Raw genomic sequence first — 22676 nt, forward strand, 5'->3', positions numbered from 1 at the left:
CAGTTCTTAACGTTTAGTCACTAAAAAAACCAAGGATTTCTTTTTGCATAAACCAGAAGCAAAACAGAAAGAGACTAATTAAAAAAGCCATCTTGCTTCAAGTTTTGAATCCATTACATACAGTATTAATATACATATTTACATTACAAGTATATTATATAAATATAATATATATGTAATCTTGTAACCACAATAAATATCAAGAAGGTTTTTTTAGGCACACAGCATAGAAAAAATGCAGAATCTGCACAATCCTTAAGAGTCTTGGAGTGACTCGCTCTTACATCATTTTCACACTGAAAAAGAAAATATTTTACATAAAATATACAGCCACAGCTTAAGCAGTCCTCAGTGAACTGGGAATCTTTCTTGTATTCCCATTAGAAGCCTCCTCCTTGGTTTTCTAATACTATTTTTCTATACAGCTGTTACATAAGAAAATAGTTTGCAAGATTTTGTACTCAGCTAATAGCCTAAGTAATTATCAGTGCTAACAAAATAAGTACAGCATATCTACATAATGTATATACAATTGTGTGAAGAAATATGGGTTTGGTGAACTATTTTGAGGCTCACTTCTAATACTTGGAAGTTAACCTGACATCAAAAAAGAGATTTTCAGTTAAACCAAGTCAGAAATATTACATCAGTTGAGAAACTGCTGCAAACTGAGGTAACAACTGTACTTTATAGACATAAAGCTTTCAAATTAAATTTAAAAAAAATCTTTGCTATCTTGACAGACCTAGGCCATCACTGATTTTTTTGTGTGGTGTGTATTCCCTTCAACACTCAAGATAGTCAAGTCCAAAGCAGACTGCAAAGAGTTACAAAAGGGATCTCACAAAACTGGGTGATGGGGCTACAAAATGGCAGATGAAATTCTATGTTGATAAATGCAAAGTAATGCACATTGGAAAACATAATCCCAGCTATACATACAAAATTATGGGGTCTAAATTAGCTGTTACCACTCAAGAAAGAGATCTTGGAGTCACTGTGGATAGTTCTCTGAAAACATCAACGCATGTTGAATACTTGAATACTGCATGCAGATGTGGTTGCCCCATCTAAAAAATATATATATATTGGATTTGGAAAAGGTTCACAGAAGGGCAACAAAAATGATTAGGGCCATGGAACAGTTTCCATATGAGGCACGATTAACAAGACTGGGACTTTTCAGCTTGGAAAAAAGACGACTAAGGGGGGATTTGATTGAGGTCTATAAAATCATGACTGGAGTGGAGAAAGTAAATAAGGAAGTGTTATTTACTCCTCATAACACAAGAACTAGGGGATCAGCAAATGAAATGAATAGGCAGCATGTTTAAAAGAAACAAAAGGAAGTATTTCTTTACACAACACACAGTCAATCTGTGGAACTCTTTGCCAGAGGATGTTGTGAAGGCCAAGACTATAAAAGGGTTCAAAAAAGAACTAGATAAATTCATGGAGGATAGGTCCATCAATGGCTATTAGCCAGGATAGGCAGAGATGGTGTCCCTGGCCTCTGTTTGATGGAGGCTGGGGTTGGGTGACTGGGGATGGATCGCTTGATGATTGCCTGTTCTGTTCATTCCCTCTGGGGCACCTGGCATTGGCCACTGTTAGAGGACATGGATGGGCTTTTGGTTTGACCCAGTATGGCTGTTCTTATGTTCTAATGCAATATAAAACCAGACGATCAATCCAAAGGGAATTTTCACTCTGTATGTACCGTCATGATATTTTAAAGACTGTAGCTAGGGGACACCTGAGATCGCACTCTAGTAAGTGAAGCAGACAACTTCTCTTAGAGAGCCAATGTTTAGTGATACAGTATAAACAAAAAAAAGTGATTTTGTTCTCTAGCTACAAGTCAGACTCTGGCATATCTGGCATATCTGCCATTAGATAGCCAATACCATAGCGTCCATTGGGAGCAGTATCCAGCGTTGGGGATCCAGTCTGTTTCCGGTATATGTTTTTACCAAAATTTGGAGATGGCAGCTCACTTGGAATCTTCCCATGAATCAGACTTGCATCATCTCCCTCTAGATTAACAGGCTCCTTTATTATCCGTCCTCTTTTGTAGGATACAGCGGCCAAACTACCAGAGCTATCATCAATAAGATTGCAGCGGCGGACTATGAAGACTATAGGGACTGGAAGTATGGCCAATATCATCAGAGATATACAGACAATCATTCCCCAGGGTGGATAGCTCAGGAACTCCTCAGTAGCCTATGCGGGCCAAGAGAAACACAATTAATACATTGTTACTTAATAAGAGACAAAGCTTGCAATCCTAACCCAGACGAAACTCCTATTCATATCACACATTAACTTCCCCCAAATTTTGATTAGCAATCAACCCCAGATTTGGTGTTGCTACATGAGATGAAATAAGCACTAAAAGCAGTGCTAATATTGCAAAAAACCTAGAAAACAGAACATTACCAATTCTTTGCTGAAAAACCATATAGCTAGATTTCCTAGAAACTGAATGTCCTTATCCCACTATACTAGACAATCATAGATTGTTCTATAAAGTAGCAATTCACTGATATGCTGTTCCAGCTTCCAGGGGGAGTGGCCATGAAATGCCTAATCTGAATATTCAGTTCTATGATAGCTGATGACAACAAAGTGGTGAAACAACTGATGCTAGCTCAGTGCCACCACCGTGTATTCTGCTTTAATTCAAACAAACAAACAAACAAATGCCTTAACACCTCCCCCTTTCACCCTCTCTCACACATGCAACCTAACAAATCAGCACTGACACAAAGGATAAAAGGGAAGTGTCAGCCAGTGACTACCTTTTTTTGGAAATGAAAGAACCAATGCTATATTAAAGGTAATGATGTTTTTGTATTAGTATAACTAGAAACAAAAGTGGCCATGTTTACATTTGTAATGAACTATATGAATTACAAAAGTGTCTTTTCATGGGCTAGCAAAAGCACTTTAAATACATGTTACATTATTCTGGCAATTACTTACCTTTTCTTCAATCCATGCATTGTAACCAGGAGGACTTAATCCCATTTGGACAATACTAGCTACCAGCAAAAATAACAATACTACAGGGGAAACATACTTCCACATGTAGTAATAATATTGGTTTGGAGAAAAACCAAGCATATCCTTTAGGTCCTCCATAAATCTGGGGAGAAATGCACATTATTATTAGTTCAGAAACTGAGGTTTTGAGTGTATGTAGTTGAGACATATCAGCTAATTTGCAACAAGAGGCACACCAATAAAGTGTAAAAATAGAAATATCTCCACTTAGATCAATTATATGGTTTACAAATAGTACCTATATTAATAATGGGTTGAATCAGCTCAGATCAAGTTCACTCAGAGTGCTAGAAAACTTAGGTTTGAATCCTGATTAAGCCACAAGCAGAAATGAGTGTGATTCCTAAATGATGTTAGGGCAATATTTAGTTCCTGGTGTGTCACAAATATAGATTAGATTACCCTAAAATAAGTAAGAAACATATTTTGAATGTTGATGAATCATTGTGAAAATCCACAGTATTCAGCTCAGAAAGATTTAACACTGGTGTTTAGGGGTGATACATTAGGGGAAAAAAACCCACTGTTATAAGTTTTCCAACCCATTCTTGCAGCTGTCTGCTAGTTCAAAGATGCTACCCCAAACCAGTATAAGTGTAAAAAGAAATATTACCCTGAACCCAACGCAAAACCTACTGAAGTGTTTATATTGTGCTGGGATATCTATTTAGGCGTGTGCCATTGCTTTTGAATTCACATACAAGTACGGCACCAGAAAGAACAAAACAGGTGTTACAAAACTAATTCGGAATTCAAGTGTGCTATATATTATAATAAATTACATTATCAACAAGCTACCATTTTGCACCTTATCAGTTGTTGAATGACTGTGTGAGGTCTTGACTCTGCCACTGTGCCTTCATAGTGCAACATATGTTTTGAACCAAGCCTATTGTTTTAGGACTTCTGATGAAAAAGGACACATACTCCAATGCCAGCAGAAAATGAGTGTGTTAACTTAGAACTGGTTCCTTTTGGGTTTTGTCAGCAAACTCTGATGGCATTTTAACACTTTTGCTGTTTCATTTCCCTATTTGAATGTTACTGTAACAAAATGCTTCTACTGTAATTAACGTTGTGGAAGAAATGCCCCATGCAAGATTACTATGACATAAAATCTCATCTAATTCCTGGAAACATACCACTGAGAATATACTTCATTGTGAGCAAAGGACATAGTTAAAACCAGTGAAAATAACCGATTTCACAAATGGCTTTAACCCTTGGTATATAGCTCCCCTTTCTCCACCATAGCAAACATAAGCTACTTGTCTTCACTTTTAAGATTTTTCATGACCTATCCCCACACTACCTATCATCTCTCATATACGGTCAAGATGTCATCTCCTGCCTCTGATCTGTCAATGATGACAGCCTTCATCACCCACGTGTTACATTTTCAAACACTTTCTTACTTTTTCCTATGCTGCTCCTCATGCTTGGGAGGTGCTTCACATAAGCATCCACAAGGTCACCTCCCTCAAACTCTCCTTTGCTGTGATGCCTATAGAAAACTTGAGGGTTAGGTGCTGTGCTGAGACTGCTGCCTATCAGGCTGATCAATATTGTCTCACGTTTCCTGTGTTCCCCCGTCGGTCTGTATCCACCTGCTGTCTCTTTTCTTACACTTAGATTATTAGCTCTATGGGGCAGGCACTGCCTTTTTGTACTGTTTGCCCAGCATCTACCACAATGTGGTCCTGACCTTTGACTGAAGCTCCTAGGCCTGATAATTAATAGCTACTTGTCAATGACAGTTTGAGTGCTTTCGATTCAAGTGGTCTCTGCAAATAATATTGGGTTCCATACTAAGGTTAGTGTGGGGAAATATACACCATCAGTGATGTATAGAGCTTAGCAATGAGTTCACAGGTCAGTCTGAATGCTGGACTACAGTACATGCCGTGGCTCATAGACACTTTCAGTTGAATCATCAGGATACCCCGTGGAACCACTGACAAAGTAATACCTTGGACTGATAAATCAAGATAGGAGACAAATGCATTTGACATATGTAGGGTCAATGCTTCGAGATTATTAAATCTGAGTCTAGATTTACAACAAAGCCATATTCTTTTCATCATCTGCGCTGACTAGTTGATTGAAACTGTTTCCTTTGAATTTGGATCTGGGTACCCTGATCCATGCCTGTGACACCTCAAGACTAGATTAATGCAATGCATTTTGCATGGGACTTTATCTTGACTCAATCTAGAAACTTTAGCTGGTGTAGTATGCAGTAGCCAGTCTAGTAAGTAGTGCACCTTGATGAGAGTGTGTGACATTAGAGTTCCAGGATCTGCACTGGCTGACTGTTGGTTTCTGTATTTTTAGTCTAATTAATGTGTTGATTTTGACCTAAAAAGCCTTAAATGGGCTGGCGCCTTCCAACTTGAGAGACTATCTCTCATGTCATATTGTCAAATAATTCAATCTGTCAAAAATCATATATTGTTCCTCACCCACTACTCTAAGTATGTTTAGCTCTTCTTGAAATCCTTCCATTGGCTTCCCCTTGCTGTGTAGATCAAATTTATACACCTCTTCCTTGACTTCAAGACCTTTCTCATCCTTCCCATCTCTCTGACCTTGTCTCTTGCCACTGACTTCCTCTTCTCTGTTGCACTGGTCTAATCAACCCTCTGTGTCCCTCTACTACTCGTGCTTGAAGGCCTTCTTCCATACTGCCCCCATAGATTTAGAACCCTCCTCCTACGCTGGTCCAATATATTCTCCAAATCCATCCTTAAAAATGCACTTCCCTCAGGAGTCCTACAACCACAGGCTCACCCACCCTGACACCCATAACCTACCAGAAATAATGTACCTACACACACAAGAAAAAAACAACCCCAAGATGAAGACTTGATTTCACTCTTCAGTTCATCATTCCCCTTCCCTTCTCTGTTTTTGTATGCTGCCTAGATAATTTGAAAGCTCTTTGGGGCAGGGATCTGTCTTTACCTCATCCAGTGGGCTGCTGATCCTACACAACTAAAACAATAACAAGGATAATGATGAAAAGCATCAACATATTAACCATCACAGAAAGGAGCAACTCCATTTCCTGAACTTACTTGTCTATCCCATAAACTTGAGAAATGGCAATATTCTCCAAAATGACCACAATAAGTAGAGGCAGAGTAGCAGAGTAATCATCAAACATTGTGACAAAATAATTTCCAGAGCGCTGCACAAAGATCAGGCCAATTAAAAACGCCACCAGACAGCAGATGACTGGAACAAAGGACAGAAATTAGAATTGTAACCATAATCATGCATCAGAGAAAGAAAGGAAGGAAGGAAGAAAGAGTTACCAAACATCAAAATAATTACTGTTTTGCTTTATTCTAGGCTGACACTAGTTTTCCCTTCTTTTCTTCCCACCTTTGCACTGGCACAGTAAAGCCATCAAAGGAATCTTAGCCATTCCCTAGGCAGCAAACAGTCAAAAATTTGAAGTAATTACTAGAATGTAAGGCAGCCCTGATTCAGCAAAATAAGTTCTTTGCTGAATCAAGGACTATTTATCATTAGACACTTAAAGTGAATGTAAGGGTAGAATCCAGGAAAACAGTACGCTTAATGCAGTGCATGCTGTGAACTGGTCCTTAGTTCTCTCTTTCCATCAACTAAAGTTAAGTGCGTCAAAATTTTAGACCAATTTTTTTAAAACCAAACAACTATATAGGTTTACTAGGTAGAATCATTCACTGCCACTTTGATTCAGATTGCATTCACTTGCCATGGGAACTATTTGCATTTACTTGCTTTCAGAGCAACAGCATCATAATCTTTTCTTCTTCTAAAGTCCAGCAGGAAATCTCCATCCCAAAGTCAATGAAATTCAGTGATGAAAGTCAATGGGATTTCTGCCATTGGCTTCAGTGGGAGCAGGACTGGACCCTACAATAGTAATACAGTGAGACAAATTCTGGAAGAATTTGAAGTTGGTTGTACTCCGAACAGATAAGACTTGTAGGATTGGCCCCAAAGTGTAACAGTATCCCATAAAGGTCACTTGTTATACTCCAGCCAATATATGTATTGACTTAAGTACTGTAAGGAAAGAGAACAATAATTTTGTAAATACGGTCATATAAAAATAAATGTATCTTTTTTTATCATGTAGCCACAGTTGTTTACTTTATTAATGTCTTTTGGAGAAAAAAGTTTTAAATTAAAGCATTGCAGAAGAAACAGCTATTAAAATAAAAAATGGATGTTAACCATAGCATTCAGGGCCCAACACAAATTGACAAAAGCAGGGAAAGTTAGTGTGGAATCTTCAAAAGGCCTCAGCACTGGCCTAATTGCTCCTACTGAAATCAATATGAGTTATCCTAGAAACTTCAGTGAAACAGATTTAGCCCCATACTGTGTGCTTTGGAAAATCCCACCCTCAGACTTTAGATTATCCCTGAATCGTTAACTCTTCCCTCTGTGCCTTCATGTTGTAGATAGCCAGAGTATGCAATAATCTGTATATGGAGACTCTGATGATAGCACTAATGTCACTGAACACATACACCCCTAAGTATTTAAGCATATGATAAGTCTCAGTGAAGGCAATGGAGATTCGAAGATACTTGAGTGCTTTGCTGAATCAGGCCCATAATGCTGCAAGTTACAAATGCAGGAACCACTTTAATCAAAATTGCAGATGTGTGGGTATCTATGACTCTTCATGCCAAATTCTCCTGTTGGTGTTTATGCTGTGCAATTCAACTGGCATTGGATGGGATGTAATCCAGGGTAGAATTTGGAGATTAGAGATCAATTCTGAAAACATTTTATTGTGAAGTGCTAAAATTGTATTACGTGGCAACAAGGCATTCATATACACATTCAGAACAAGTAGCTAATTTTCAAACTATATTAATGTTACACGAGTTATTTGATAGGGTTTTAAAGAAGCAAAAGAACTTAAGGACTGTGTTTCAGAAGTGGTGAGCATTTCTATTCAATGGCTCAGCACTCATGAATATCTGCTGATTAGCCTTTGTGAAAATTGTAAGGCCCTGATCAAGCAAACAGCTGAAGCACATGTTTCCTTGTTAACTAAGTCCTCCAAGGCCAGATTTTTAAAGCTATTCAGGCACCTAAGATTTAGACAGGTGCCTAGTGGGATTTTCAAAATTGTATAGGAGCCCATGGGAGCCCAGTGCATTACTGGTCAGGCCTAACTCTCAGTAAAAAAGTATTTTTTATGAATGGTGGGTGCAGGGATGCTATCTTCCTCATAAATATCTGACATAGGACATTTCTGGCAGTAGGCAATCAGAGTGAGTGGGCAATTTGCTTGGTCCACTGTGGTAGTTCTATAGACTTTCTGAACTGCAAATTTCATCTCACCGTTTATTTCTTTACCTCATTTTTTTTCTCTATCCAAAGAAAAGATTAGTAAAAGATGGTTAAGGATGCCCCATTAATCACTCATAAATCAGGACAAGCCACTATTAAGGCTGCATGTGAAACTTTCATTCCTCTTTGTGCATAACTTTTAGCATTTTATATTTATTTTTTTCATTCTTTTCTATTTACACTGTCATACTTATCTATGCTTGAATGGCGAACATTTTGCGGGACTTAAGAATGACTGACTTTAAAGGAGCTCACAATGGAAACTGTTATACAACTTGAATTACACACAATAAAAATTCTTTATGGAGCTATGTATAGGGGGGTGGGGAATAGAGAGTACAGACTGGTCTGCAGTTACATTACACTATACTATATTCTATGGTGCAACTCTTCATGCCAATAAAAACATGAAATACCTCTTATTCTTCTCCAAAGAAGGAGACCTATTTTATTGGGCTAATGAGAGATGAAAACTTGTAAAACTCACCAGTAAGAATTTCTTTCCTCACTTTGAAGGTATCAACAATAGGTGTGATGATTCCTTCAATGGTTCCAAACATACTGCCAAGTCCCAAATTTACCAGCATGAGGAAGAACATCACTGACCAGAAAGGAGAAGCAGGGAAGTGGGTCATTGCTTCTGTAAAGGCAATAAAAGCTAAACCGGTGCCTTGAACAGCCTGTCAATAAGAAATCCACATGAGATGATTAATGGAGACAACAAAGCAAACTGTGAGTCAAAGTAACAGTGGGTCAGTATTTATTTACATATTTTTGTAAGCTTGCGTACACAAATTCTGCCTCCCACTCCAGGCACCAGCTTGGCAAGCAGGTGCTTGGGGCGGCCACTCCGGAGAGGGGTGGCAGGTCCAGCTATTCGGCGGCAATTCGGCGGACGGTCCCTCACTCCCGCTCGGAGCGAAGGACCTTCCGCTGAATTGCCGCCACAGATCACTATTGCGGCTTTTTTTTTTTTTTTTTTTTTGGCTGCCTGGTGCGGCCAAAACCCTGGAGCCTGCCCTGCTCCCACCCATAACATTGCATTCTCTAAATGTTTGAAAATCAGGCTCATTATATTTTATGATCTCAGATCAGTATATCTGATCTCAGGACCATAGCATACAGTAGCTCAATGCAGAGACACTGATTAGGGGCCTGATCCAAAAAAATCTGATTGGGGCTTTAGATGAGGCCCATCTGTTTACAGATGAGGCTGTTCAGAAAATAAAGCCAATTTTAGATATACAATATTGCATTCTTTGTATTTCACAGTAGCAGATGGCTAATAAAATACCTACTCATTCATAATTTTTGCATTGAAGACACAAATATCATTCTAACCTTATTAAGCTCATCTTCGATCTGACAGGATTTCAGGCCAAGAGCAGGAAATTCTTCTTCTTTAACTTTTTGAATGATGTCATAAACTAAATTGTAATCATCTGCTGTAATGCTAGAGAAATTAATATGATGGGGGATCATATCCTGGCTCAGATTGCCTATTTTCAAAAGATTTAAAATCTTTTCTGAATTTCTGTAAAACACAATGAAATAGTGATAATAAATCAGAGGATTTCTTGTGTGAATTCCTAAGTGAAATATACCATAAAAATGAAGGAAAAAAATGAATATTCATACTGGGTAATGCATTTCTCATTTATGATATTTGCTTTGAAGCCCAGGACAGCAAACACCACCAAAGTTGCCAGTACAGAAGTGAAAAAATTGATGAAGGACACCAGAACAGCATCGAAATGGCAGTTGTTGTCTCTCTTGTTGTAGCTTGAAAAGGCAATGACTCCACCAAATCCAAGCCCTAAGGCAAAGAACACCTGAGTAGCAGCTTCTCTCCAGACCTTGGGCTCCAGCATTATTTCAAGCTGTTTGAAATTAGACACAATATATGTCAGCTACAAAATACAGTACTTCTTTTGTATGGATAGACAACATACAATCCTGTAAGATAACCCACACAAACTAAAATGCTAAAGCACAAATTTATTTATATAGTATTAGAACAAAAGCTGAATATTAATTCTACCACTGGAGGAATGTATGGACCAAGATTTCCACTGGCTTTACACCCAGTCCAAAAGGAACATAATGAGGCACTGTTGGCCAGCTATGTTCATTGTTAAAATAGTAGCTAGTTTGTACCCTGGTATTGGAGGCCAAATTGTAGTATGTTTCTAGTTTAACTGGGTTAATTGATTTGAGTTGCAATTGTTAAGATATTTTGGGATACAATTCCTTTATAAAATTAAAATAAAGTATGTTGAAGATTGTTTGAATAGCAAAAATGAATTACATGAAGCATCATATGGAATTCTGTTGTGTTAACAAGAGAGAGTTCTGTGAATGCACTTACATTATAGTCTGTGCAGAAAGATTCAATGAGCAGACTAAACTCTGGCCACTATAATCTTTGCTGATATCTGTGGGTCAAATTCTGTCTTCAAATATACACATAAACCTCTCACTGACTTAAACAGATCACATATCCAAGTGAAAATTTGGCCCTGCACTGAAATTTGATTGTAAATTCCATTTGCATTGCTTCTTTAGCCAATCCAATTTCAATGAATGCCTTTGGTGAAACTAGATAATTTATACTGTTTTAACCTTGGATCTACCCAATTAGTAGATCACAACAGAATAACAACACTGTCTAGTTCTTATATGTGTTGTTTTTCTTCCATAGATCTCAAAGAAGGTCAGAAGTTGATGGTTATGTTGGACGTATTAGATTTGTCTACTGAGATCAAACTGAACCATACCTTCATAAGTATGTTATGAAATTATATATAACATTAAAAGACCTTAATTTTGATGACATACTTTGTATTTAAATTTCATTAGTTTTATAAGAAAATAAAAGCATCAAAATAGTTACATTAATTTATTGTTTTTCCTTACTTTAAGCAAAATATGCCTCAAGTTACTTTAATACAATTTTAGAAAAGTTTCCAACTTCCTGTAAAAACTGCAAGATTATATATATCATATGTAAACTGTAAAGGAGCTGTTTTCATAAATCTAATTCTGGTCCTGGAAGTCCTGACAAATGGATCTTTAGTGTGAAGGTGGAAATATATATTTTTCTGTAAAGATGCACAGTACTGTAATTACAAATGGTACAAACAGATATGCCGTACTCTACAGATACACCTCTATCCCGATATAACGCGACCCGATGTAACACGAATTCGAATATAATGCGGTAAAGCAGTGCTCCGGGGGGGCAAGGCCGCACGCTCCGGCAGATCAAAGCAAGTTTGATATAACGCGGTTTCACCTATAACGCAGTAAGATTTTTTTTGGCTCCCGAGGACGGCGTTGTATCGGGGTAGAGGTGTACTTCAAATGTTGTGTGTATCTATCACACAATCATTTCTAGTGCTTGATCACTAGATGGAGCTAAATATACACTCTTAATTCCTACCAGCATGTCAGAACATTTTTTTTCACATTTTTATTTACTCTGTTAATATAGAGCATTTTCATTTCAGTTTTTGTGCAGTATAAGGAAACATTTCTCCATATACTGTGATATTTCTCCCCAAGTAACTGACTTTAATGGGCTTTGAATCAGGCCCATATATATTTCGTTTGCTACTCTATCTACATCAAGCCAATGTTCAAGTGACAATCTTCTAGTTATATATACTGCAAACAACATTATCCTCTCCTGTATTTACACCATCACTCGAGAGTAATGAAAATCAGGTTTTGAGACACATATCTAGAGACCAATAGAAAATATTAAGAATAAAATTTTTCTTTAAACATTATTTACTTGAACAATTTTATTACTAACCTCTTTTAATTAAAAAATCATCAGTATTATTTGTAATGTACTCATAACTATGTTTAAATCATGATTGGCCAACTCCTAAGAGATGCTGAATTCCTTTTGCTCAGTGGGAGCTGGGGAGCTTAGCTTCCTTCAGGATCTGGCTCCAGAGTGTTTTTATGATTAAAAGAAAGATAGTCTTGTGTTTGAAGCACTGAACTGCAAATCAGGAGCTCTCTTTTAAAGCACTCAACTACATCTCAGGAGCTCGCAGTTCAATTCCTGCCTCTGCTACAGGTTTCCTGTCTGACCATGGACAAGTCTCTTAATATCTCTGTGCCTTGGTTTTCCATCTGTAGAAATTGGGATAACACTTCCTCACAACCACCCGGCAACTGCCTTGTCTATTTAGCTGGTAAGCTAATTTAGGGTACGGACTGTCTCTCACTATGTGTTTGTACAGTGCCTAGCATAATGGGCCTGGATCTCAGTTAGGGAATCTTAGCATTACTATCATGCAAGTAAAAAACAATATGATTGCTAACACAGGTCGTTTTAACCTACTGATGGTGCTCCTGACATTCAAACAAGGGGTAACCTTCTTGTTATTTTTCTCTGGCCACGATAACCCCTTCAATTTTATCATATATTATTTAATATTCATCTGTGAGGGCCAGTCCTGCTTCCACTGAACTCAACTGTAGAACTGACTTGTACAGAAACAGGAACAGAGCCCGTATGTGTTTCTGAGCAGGTAGGCTCTAAGGGCTTGATCCTGTGCCACTGAAGTCAATGGAAAATGTCCCATTTATTACAATGGGAGCAGGAGCAGGCCCTGAAAGAAGGCTGCTAAGCCCAGTGTTTTATTATTCAGAGAATTCATAAATGAACAATTTGCCATTGAAGCCATAAGTGCACATTCAATGGAAACTAAGCACATACCTTAGGTGTAAACATGTGACGAATTCCATCCATGGAACCATTTAAGAGCAGTCCTCTGACTAGAAAGCATATAAGTACCACATAAGGGAAAAGGGAACTAAAATACATGATCTGAAAAACATTAAAAGAACATTAAAAAGACATGCATGGCGTGGTTTTTTTTTCAGAGTTTCATTTTCTATAGTCAGTGTCTTTTCATGGTACAATTGCATGACCAAGATTAAATTGCAAGACAGACTCTCTGTTCCCCTCTATGGGGCAGAATGGAGCAAAAGTAAGGTAACATTGCTCAAATGGTTCCCCAAATTGCAGAAAAAGTTATAGTACAACATCTGGTCTGGTTGGCTGAACAACACAGAATTGGGATTTCATGGAAATCCAATGGGTATGTCAGTCCTGATGAGAGGAGTGGAGAGCAGCCACTCTTAAGGACTTTGCTTCTGCTTCTAAATGTACTCTGTTTCAGGCAGAAATCAAGATGAAGAAAGTGGCTGCTTTTTGCAGCATTGTTATAATCTGCAACTTGTACTCCCTTTGGAAGAGGGATAACAGGTAGCCCAGTGGCTTCACCCCACCAAATAATGTGTACTGCCAAGAAGGAAGGGGAGCCCAAAACAGTGTGCAAATGCCCCAAAATCCATGGGATTTCAGCCATGTTGCATAGGGATTGGACCATTCCCCGTCACCTGAAGATCACATCTCACTGGGCGAGTAGGCAGAGAAGTTAATACACTTTAGAGCCCTAGAATACAATCCAGACCAACTTTCTGAGCCAGGAGAACCCTACTCCTACACTCTACAGCACTGATGCAGCTAAGGACCAGGTTTTTACTTTATACTTGAGGGCTGACTTCATTTGGTGTTACAAGCATAAAGCTTAATTTTCTGAGGTATTTGTAACCCCTTGTGATAAATATCTTTTTGCTTTATTGTTAACTTATCTGATCTCATATTGGAAAGAAAACAGTATCCAGTAAGTGAAATGCTATCTTTCATTCCTTATCTGTTCTTGAAAAGGCTAGTAAATGGGTTTGGTGCTTGAAAAACTCAATCGTTTTATTATGTGTCAAAACAGGCCACACTTAAATAATTTCTGTTACTGAAATATGCTAAAGAGGCATGTGATAATTCCCCATGATCTGATGTAACATCCTATCACAAGATTTTCTGATTGCAAAGAACTGGGCAGATGATGCTATCAACAATGAGGTGCCAGAACCAGCCAGTCTTAAGGGCAATTGTTTTTTTCTTATCTGGGGCTGTATGTAGAGGAAAGATGAATTCCCTTAAATTTGGCTAGTATTTTATAATACAGCCTGACATTATGACTCAGTCCTCTTGCCTCCAGGGCAGGAGATTATGGGTGGAAGTTCTAGGTGAGTACTTCCAGTCATGTTAAATACAAATTTTGCAGATTCACTTAGGATCAGGAATAACTGGAGGACGAACCTGGGGGGAGGATTATTGCCATTGCCACCTTCTAGGTCCACCCCAAAATGCCCCTCCATAAACTTCAGACCTTCCTGCAGCATTCCGCAGGTGTCTTCTTTCTAAATGCTAGTTAAGATAGCCCGATTTATGACCCAACCCTGTTAACATTTACACTCACATGTAATTTTATTGACAGTCCCAGTTTTAAGAATTACTGTGATGCATAAAATTTCCACTGAACCCTGTAGGTGCCTAAACTCACGCGGCACCTAAGATTTTACTGTAAAATTTCCTTAGATGCCTATGACTCTGCCTCTGAGAATGTACACTGCTGCTTCACTCTAGGCGCCTATCTCCCACCTAATCCCCAGAGCGATTCACATATCCCGGGAAGATTGGCTTTTTGTCTCCTCAGTCATGTGTGGGGCCTGATGGTGGACAGCCTCCAAACACAGCTAATGGATTGGGCCCCTCAGGTGAATTTACACAAAACAGACAGGAGAAAGAGGAAGAGGACAACTTCCCTCATAACATTTAGCCCAGTGATTAGAGTATTCTCCTGGCACGTGGGAGACTCACAGTTCAAGACCCACTCTCCCTGAGGAGGTGAAGGGATTTGAGCAGGGATCTGCCACTGGGCTATGGGATATTCTGATGTGGGAGAGTTCTCCTCCTGAAGCAGTGCACTCTGGATAATTAGTCATTGACACAGGAGGGCTGGGTCCTCAGTCCCCACCTCCCAGTGCTCTCACCACTGGACTATAGAGTCATTTTCATGCTTGTCCTCTCTTTTACTTTCTTGCTGGCCCAAATGACTCTTTGACACAGAGAGCACACATGAGAGAGAGTTCAAGCATTAGAATTACTCTGTAGCATCTATCGCTCTCCTCCTCAGCAGCAGCAGCCAAAGGGGATGGCTAATCGAAAAGGTTGAAAAGGAACAATGAAGGCTTCCAAAGGGAGCTGTATCCAGCCCTCATGATAAAGGATGTTACAGCAGCATGGACCTCTGTCAGACAGGGGATCAAAATGATAATGGATCATAAGGAACCAATATACCATCCTGTAAATGGGCATGGATGTGGTAAGAGCCATCTCACCTCTTTATCTGATACACAAATGTATGCACAGGTATCAGTGATGCAATAAAACAGAGGTGAAATTACCTGCATTATTTATGTCACAAGAAAACAAAAAGGGTTCTCAGACTTCAACACTCCCTCTCTTTTTATAACCATACATTATGTCTACAGTTTTAATGCTTAGGTACCAACAGTTCTCTACCCGAGATTATAAAAATGCTAGATGAGTCACAACCTTTAGTCTGCCCATGCAGATTTTATGAGAGGGTAGGCAAAGGAAGTGGCAAGTAAGAATGTACAGAAAGTAAAACACTGTAATTAAGATAAAGAATATACTCACTTTGCCTGAAGACTGAATGCCTTTGATCATTGCCAGGCAAACCAGAATCCAGGCAGCCAGCAAGCACAGAGTCATTTTCCAGTTCAGACCCCCACTCTCTGAGAGAGAGTTGGAAATGTTCAGTGCTTCTCTGTACCAGTAATAGGTGGTAGCAGAGCTTTTTTCACACTCAGGCTCCACAACTGGCAAAAAAGTCAACAAATCATTATTGATCTTTGGACGTTGGGTAAAAAGTACCTTCACAATCTTACAGCAAAGCATCACAGCAACCTTGAATTAGTTCTTATATATTTTATTACCATGGGGGCATCATTTTAAAGTCTATTAATATGAAAATATCACAGTTCAAAGATGGAATCTGAGGCCTACTGAATGGAAAGTTTTGAATACGGCCCTTGAAAAAATACCCAACTGTACTCCCCAGAAGTGAAATTCATTTGTGCGCAGAACACCAACCCAAAGCCTATGAATCATTTAAATCCCATGTAAGCCCTCAAAATAGGACTTTGAGTAGTGCAAAGGCCTTGGACATAGTTTTCTGCACAAAGTTGAATTTAATCAATTATGCATAAATTAGACTTTTTGCATTATAAAGCTGTGAATCATGTGCCAGGTTTTCCATTATCATTATGGAAAGTAATTTACTATAAAGTTATTCTGAAATGTAGATGATGTTAATTTTTAAATAAATATGGTGAAGCCATTTTCAAATAAGGGTGTGTGATGGGATGTACTAGGCCTTCATGGCCCCCTGCTGGAGGCCCCACTGCTCTGCTACACCCTACCCCAGGAAGCAGCAAGGTGGAAGGGAAAGGCAGCAAAGGTGAGTCCTCCAGGCCTGCCTAGAGAGGCCTCACTGTAGAAGCCATCTTGGAAGCTAGAGAGACTTGTCCTCCAATGGCTAGAAGGACAAGCAACAGCCAATCAGAGCCCAGCAGGCTTAGATAAAAGGAGCTGCAGGGCCTTTGCAGATCCGTTGCTGGATGGGACCAGAGGAATGAGGAAGGGGGCTCCTCTCTAGCCAAAGGAGCCTGACAAGTAGCCAGAGTTTAAGGCTGGCTGCACATACTCTTGAGATTGCAGACATTGGCCCTGAGATAAAGCCGGAAGGGCCTGGGAGGAAGAGGCCCAGGGAAACCGCAGCAGAGGATTGGAGTAAGCAGTATGTGGCTGCTGTGTATAGAGTCCTTAGGTGGGCCCCCAGAGGAGGGGATGTGCCTGGGTTCCCTTATGGGCCACTTGTAAAGTGGCATAAATGCCAGGAAGAGGAGAGGCCTTATCTGGGAGCCCAAACAATGCGCCATATTTAAAGGGCCCAGAGCCAGGGCTGAAGACTGAGGGCAAATAGACTGTTTAGTTATTGGACTCTTTAATACCTGGAAGGAATTATTTTGGACTTTTTGACTTGACCACATGGCCAAGCTACTGAAGACACAGCAAGGTTGGCCAGCAGCATGCAGGGGTTCAGTCACTAGGAGGTGCTCAAGAGGTGAGTGCTCTTTTACAGGGTGCCTCAACAGAATATCCATATCTTACACACACACACACACACAGTCTGGCAGGTAGGCACATAAATGACTATTTTACAAGTCAAAATAATGATTTAATGATACCAAAGTGTTAAAGCACTTGAAAACAGGGTCCTATATTGTTCTGTTGAACTGAAAGTGGTTATGTGTATTACAGTAGTGATATTTTATAGTACTGTAATGCTACTATGAGTTTTCCAGTAATCTTATACTTATCAAACAGAATAGTTAAAATGTATTTTAAAGGATTTAAAAAAAAAAGACTTATAAAATTCACTTACATTTTAAAATGATAGCATTTCTAATCTAGCTCTTGAATCAAAATAGCTTATGGAGGAAAGAGGTTTATTTTAAATCTAATTAATACAAAGGGCAGATCCTGAGCTGGTATAAATTGTCCTAGCTCCATTATGGCTAGTACACGTTTGCCTGGCAGTTATGAAGCTATGACAACTTATATGAACTGGGGATCTGCCTCCAGGTATTGAAGAAGCAATCAAAACTGGGAAAAAACTTCATAAAGAAATTATTTGCAACATTTCAAATTACCCTGGTCATCTTCTTCATGCAGAAAAAAAACCCCAGCACACACTGAATATTTAAGATAAGAATAAAAATTAAAAAAATCAAAAGAAATGTTTCCTACTTCTAGGTGTATGGTCAGATCATCATGAGGTAATCAAATCCTAGGTATAAGGAGCACTTAGTTGTGTTTCATAATGTGCCAGGATAGGATTATGGCATTATGAGTATAAACCAATCACTAATTCTCTGATTCCTGCTTATTTATGAGTCAGACATAACATTGTTTAACTCACTGGTTCTTTTGGGCTTTCTGTTGTCTAATTTCATTAGGACACTGAACAAACATGCCACTGAAATCATTACTGGAAAATATAATCCAAATCTTATCAATGTACAACTATGTCTTCAAAGAAAACACCTTGTTGTAGCCACAGGGAGCTTTGACATACAGTATTAAATATAGAAAAGTTTCCTCTGAGATTACATCTTCGAAGTCAAAGTAAATATAAAACTCACTATTAAAATTAGAAAAGTATATTTATAGTTTAGCCTATAACTTTCCTCATCAAAACATTTCCTAAGAGGACAGCATTCAACCAACCCAGTTACCCTTCAAATGACCTTTTTACATTATTAGGCCTTTTGCAAAGTCTGCCTATTTGTCTTAGACATGAGGTGGTTTATTTTTCTTTTTATGCATCATAATGCCATATCTGCCTTATTTTAGGTTTAAAATCTAGTCAGTGTTTCTTTCAATGAGGTAAAGGAAGTCTCAGGACAATACTGACACCTGTACAGACCAGACATCTGTCCCTGAATCCTCCTGTCAATATTTGGAATGGTTTGAAAAAAACATTTCTCTCCCCTTGTACTGTATAAAAATCTCAGATGAAGCTAAAGTGATAACTGAAGCATTATATAGGGGAAAGAGGGAAATGGACATGGACGGCGAGTATAATATGCCAACTCAGCCTCCCATGGGGCAGCCACTGCTGCTGGACGCCCTGTTGCAGGTTTGCTGGAGGATGTTTTTGCTTGTTATTATGCCCCATGCAGGTTCTGGGGTGGCTGAGAAGATAGTATCTGCTACTCAGCTTCCCGCATTGATCAGTAATCACTCTGGAGTCCAGGGATATTACTGATGAAGCCAGGAAGCTGAGTAGCACATACTGCCTCCTCAGCCTCCCCGGAACCTGCATGGGGCATATCAAAAGCTCATGTTCTTTTTACAGAAGAGACACTTTTTCCGCAGGGTCGCTTTGGGTTTGGGGAGGCACAGCATGGCTGCAAAGGGCGGCTGACCCATGGCTCCTCTGGCCATGAGGGTCTTGGGACTCTGGGGCAGGTGTGTGTTGGGGGGGGCTCAGGGCTTCGGCTGGCCCGGAGCTCCTCTGGCAGAGGGGGAGGGGCTCCTGCAGGAGAGGGGGGCTTGTGGCTCCGGTTGTGGGGAGGGGGAAGGGGGTATCGGGGTACCATCCGCAGGGGGTGGGAGGTGGGCAGAAGAGGCAGAGATGGGGGCTAGCCTTCCCGAAGGGGGGGCTCCACCTGCCACCCATGGAAACGGACTATACATGGCATGCTGTCAAATATACAAAGCAAAATAACTGAAAAATACACAGAAAATATATCTTTTTCTCTAGTCTCTTTCAGTTACATTAATCTTAGGTGTTACTTAAAGAATAGTAGGTTAAAAAAAAGTAGGGCTGTCAATTAATCGTAGTTAACTCACGCGATTAACTCAAAAAAATTAATCATAATTAAAAAATTAATCGCACTCAGTGTTAAACAACAGAATACCAATTGAAATTTAATAATATTTGTGGATGTTTTTCTACATTTTCAAAAATATTGATTTCTATTACATCACAGAATACAAAGTGTACAGTTCTCACTTTATATTATTATTTTTTATTACAAATACTTGCAATGTAAAAATTATAAAAGAAATACAGTAAAAACTGTTTTGTCCAGCATGTTAGGAAGAATAGGGGGTGCCGGTAAGTGAAAAATGCTGGTTATCTAACAGGGAAGGAGTTTGGGTGGGAGAGGAGGTGTGGGGAGCGGGCTCTGGGAGGGAGTTTGGGTGCAGGAGGGGGTTTGGGGCACGGGAGGGGGTGCGGGGTGCCAGATCTCGAGGCTGCTCATTTGGAGTGGCTCCCTGCAAGCAGCGACCTGTCCCAGCTGCTCCTAGTGGAGGCACGACAGGCAGTTCTGCACACTGCCTGAGCCTCCACCCGCGGGTACCACCCCCGCAGCTTCCATTGGCTGCAGTTCCCAGCCAATGGGAGCTGCATTGCTAGCACTCAGGGCAGGACAGGGGCAGCGCGCAAAGCTGCTTGCAATGCCTCCGCCTAGGAACAGCCGGGACAGGTCACGGCACTCCCTCCCACGGCCCAAACCCTCTCCCACAACCAAACTCCATCCCAGGGCCTGCGCTCCACACCCCCTCCTGTGCCCCAAGCCCCTGCTGGCCCCACACCAACCAGACTATAAACTGGAATTTCAATGAAGATCAGAAATGCTGGTTTATAGAGCTTCCCAGCTGGAGGTGTGCTGGATAAAACAGCTTTTACTGTAGTATTTTTCAATTCACCTCATACAAGTACTGTAGTGCAATCTATTTAACATGAAAGTGTAACTTACAAATGCAGATTTTTTTGTAACATAACCGCACTCAGAATCAAAACAATGTAAAACTTTATAGCCTACATGTCCACGCAGTTCTACTTCTTGTTCAGCCAATCGCTAAGACAAACATGTTTGTTTACATTTATGGGAGATACTGCTGACTGCTTCTTATTTACAATGTCACCTGAAAGTGAGAACAGGCATTCACATGGCACTTTTGTAGCCAGCGTTGCAAGATATTTATGTGCCAGAAATGGTAAACATTGACATGCCCCTTCATGCTTAGGCCACCATTCCAGAGGACATGCTTCCATGCTGATAATGGTCATTAAAAAAATAATGCATTAATTACATTTGTGACAGAACTCCTTGGGGGAGAACTGTATGTCTCCTGTTCTGTTTTACCCGCATTCTGCCATATATTTCATGTTATAGCAGTCTCGGATGATGACCCAGCACATGTTCGTTTTAAGAACAGTTTCACAGGTGACTTAACAAAATGCAAAGAAGGTACCAATGTGAGATTTCTAAAATTAGCTATAGCACTCGACCCAAGATTTAAGAATCTGAAGTGCATTCCAAAATCTGAGAGGGACGAGGTGTGGAGCATGCTTTTAGAAATCTTAAAAGCGCAACACTCTGATGCGGAAACTACAGAACCCGAACCACTAAAAAAGAAAATCAACCTTTTGTTGGTGGCATCTGACTCAGATGATGAAAATGAACATGCATCGGTCCACTCTGCTTTGGATCGTTATTGAGCAGAACCCATCATCAGCATGGATGCATGGACACATGTCCTCTGGAACGGTGGTTGAAGCATGAAGGGACATATGAATCTTTAGCGTATCTGGCACATAAATATCTTGTGACTCTGGTTACAACAGTGCCATGTGAACGCCTGTTCTCCCTTTTAGGTGACATTGTAAACAAGAAACGGGTAGCATTATCTCCTGCAAATTGTAACCAAACTTGTTTGTCTGAGCGATTGGCTGAACAAGAAATAGTACTGAGTGGACTTGTAGGTTCTAAAGGTTTACATTGTTTTATTTTTGAATGCAGTTATTTGTTTTGTACATAACTCTATGTTTGTAAGTTCAACTTTTATGATAAAGAGATTGCAGTACAGTACTTGTATTAAGTGAATTGAAAAATACTATTTCTGTTGGTTTTTTACAGTGCAAATAATTGTAATAAAAATAAATATAAAGTGAGCATGTACGTTTTGTATTCTGTGTTGTAATTGAAATCAATATATTTGAAAATGTAGAAAACATCCAAAAATATTTAAATAAATGGTATTCTATTATTGTTTAACACTGCGATTAATCATGTGATTAAAAAAATTAATCATGACAGCCCTAAAAAAAAGTTGTTGTTTTTTTTAAATGGCAATAGCCAAATATAGGGTCTGACTCAAAGCCTATTGAAATCAGTGCAAAGACTGCCCTTGACTTCAGTGGATTTTGCATCAGGCCCAAAGTGACTGTAAAAAAAAAAGAATATATCCAAGACTTACATGTATGAGAAATATTTTTCACCAAAGGACACTGATCCCATGGCAAGGGGTGCTGAAACGACTGAGAAAAGTAAAACAAACTCCATCCAATGATCACATTGTAGTAGAGGGCCACAAAGAAACATACCTGAAGGATAAAACAAGATATTTTAAAAGTTTTATTGAACAACTGCATATCTTAAGTTAAAGTAAATAAAACAAGCTAAATCTTGCACTACCTAAAATTGAGTAAGGAATGAATAACAGCTCTGTGATTTGGCCCTTGTGGATATATTTAAAAGTCCAATATTTTCCAAATTCTTGTTTTTTTCTGTGTTTATCCTGCATATCTTGCTAATATTTTAGCAGACTCTTTCTCCCAAAAGACTAATATTTTTATATATTACAATATGAGTTTTACAGATTTTGTAAACATTGTAAATTGGCCCTGGTGCTAGGACAAAAATTATTAACC

General features: G+C 39.3%; 1 protein-coding gene across 5 annotated transcripts in view; it reads right to left on the minus strand.

The window, feature by feature from the left end:
• Window positions 1–1567: 1567 nt before the first annotated feature.
• The window catches only part of SLC6A15 (solute carrier family 6 member 15), a 51140-nt gene continuing 30031 nt past the window's right edge, over window positions 1568–22676 (minus strand). For all 5 annotated transcript variants that reach the window (XM_034772287.1, XM_034772271.1, XM_034772279.1 and 2 more), the window contains 9 exons: window positions 22223–22349; window positions 16022–16203; window positions 13169–13279; window positions 10072–10313; window positions 9775–9967; window positions 8921–9113; window positions 6147–6306; window positions 2989–3151; window positions 1568–2226 (listed from right to left, as the gene is read on the minus strand). In XM_034772287.1, the coding sequence (XP_034628178.1) occupies window positions 1855–2226; window positions 2989–3151; window positions 6147–6306; window positions 8921–9113; window positions 9775–9967; window positions 10072–10313; window positions 13169–13279; window positions 16022–16203; window positions 22223–22349 (1743 nt within the window). In that variant the 3' untranslated portion in view covers window positions 1568–1854. The remainder of the gene's footprint in view (window positions 2227–2988; window positions 3152–6146; window positions 6307–8920; window positions 9114–9774; window positions 9968–10071; window positions 10314–13168; window positions 13280–16021; window positions 16204–22222; window positions 22350–22676) is intronic.

Source organism: Trachemys scripta, chromosome 1 (genome assembly GCF_013100865.1).
Source record: "Trachemys scripta elegans isolate TJP31775 chromosome 1, CAS_Tse_1.0, whole genome shotgun sequence".
NCBI classification, from domain to species: domain Eukaryota; kingdom Metazoa; phylum Chordata; order Testudines; family Emydidae; genus Trachemys; species Trachemys scripta.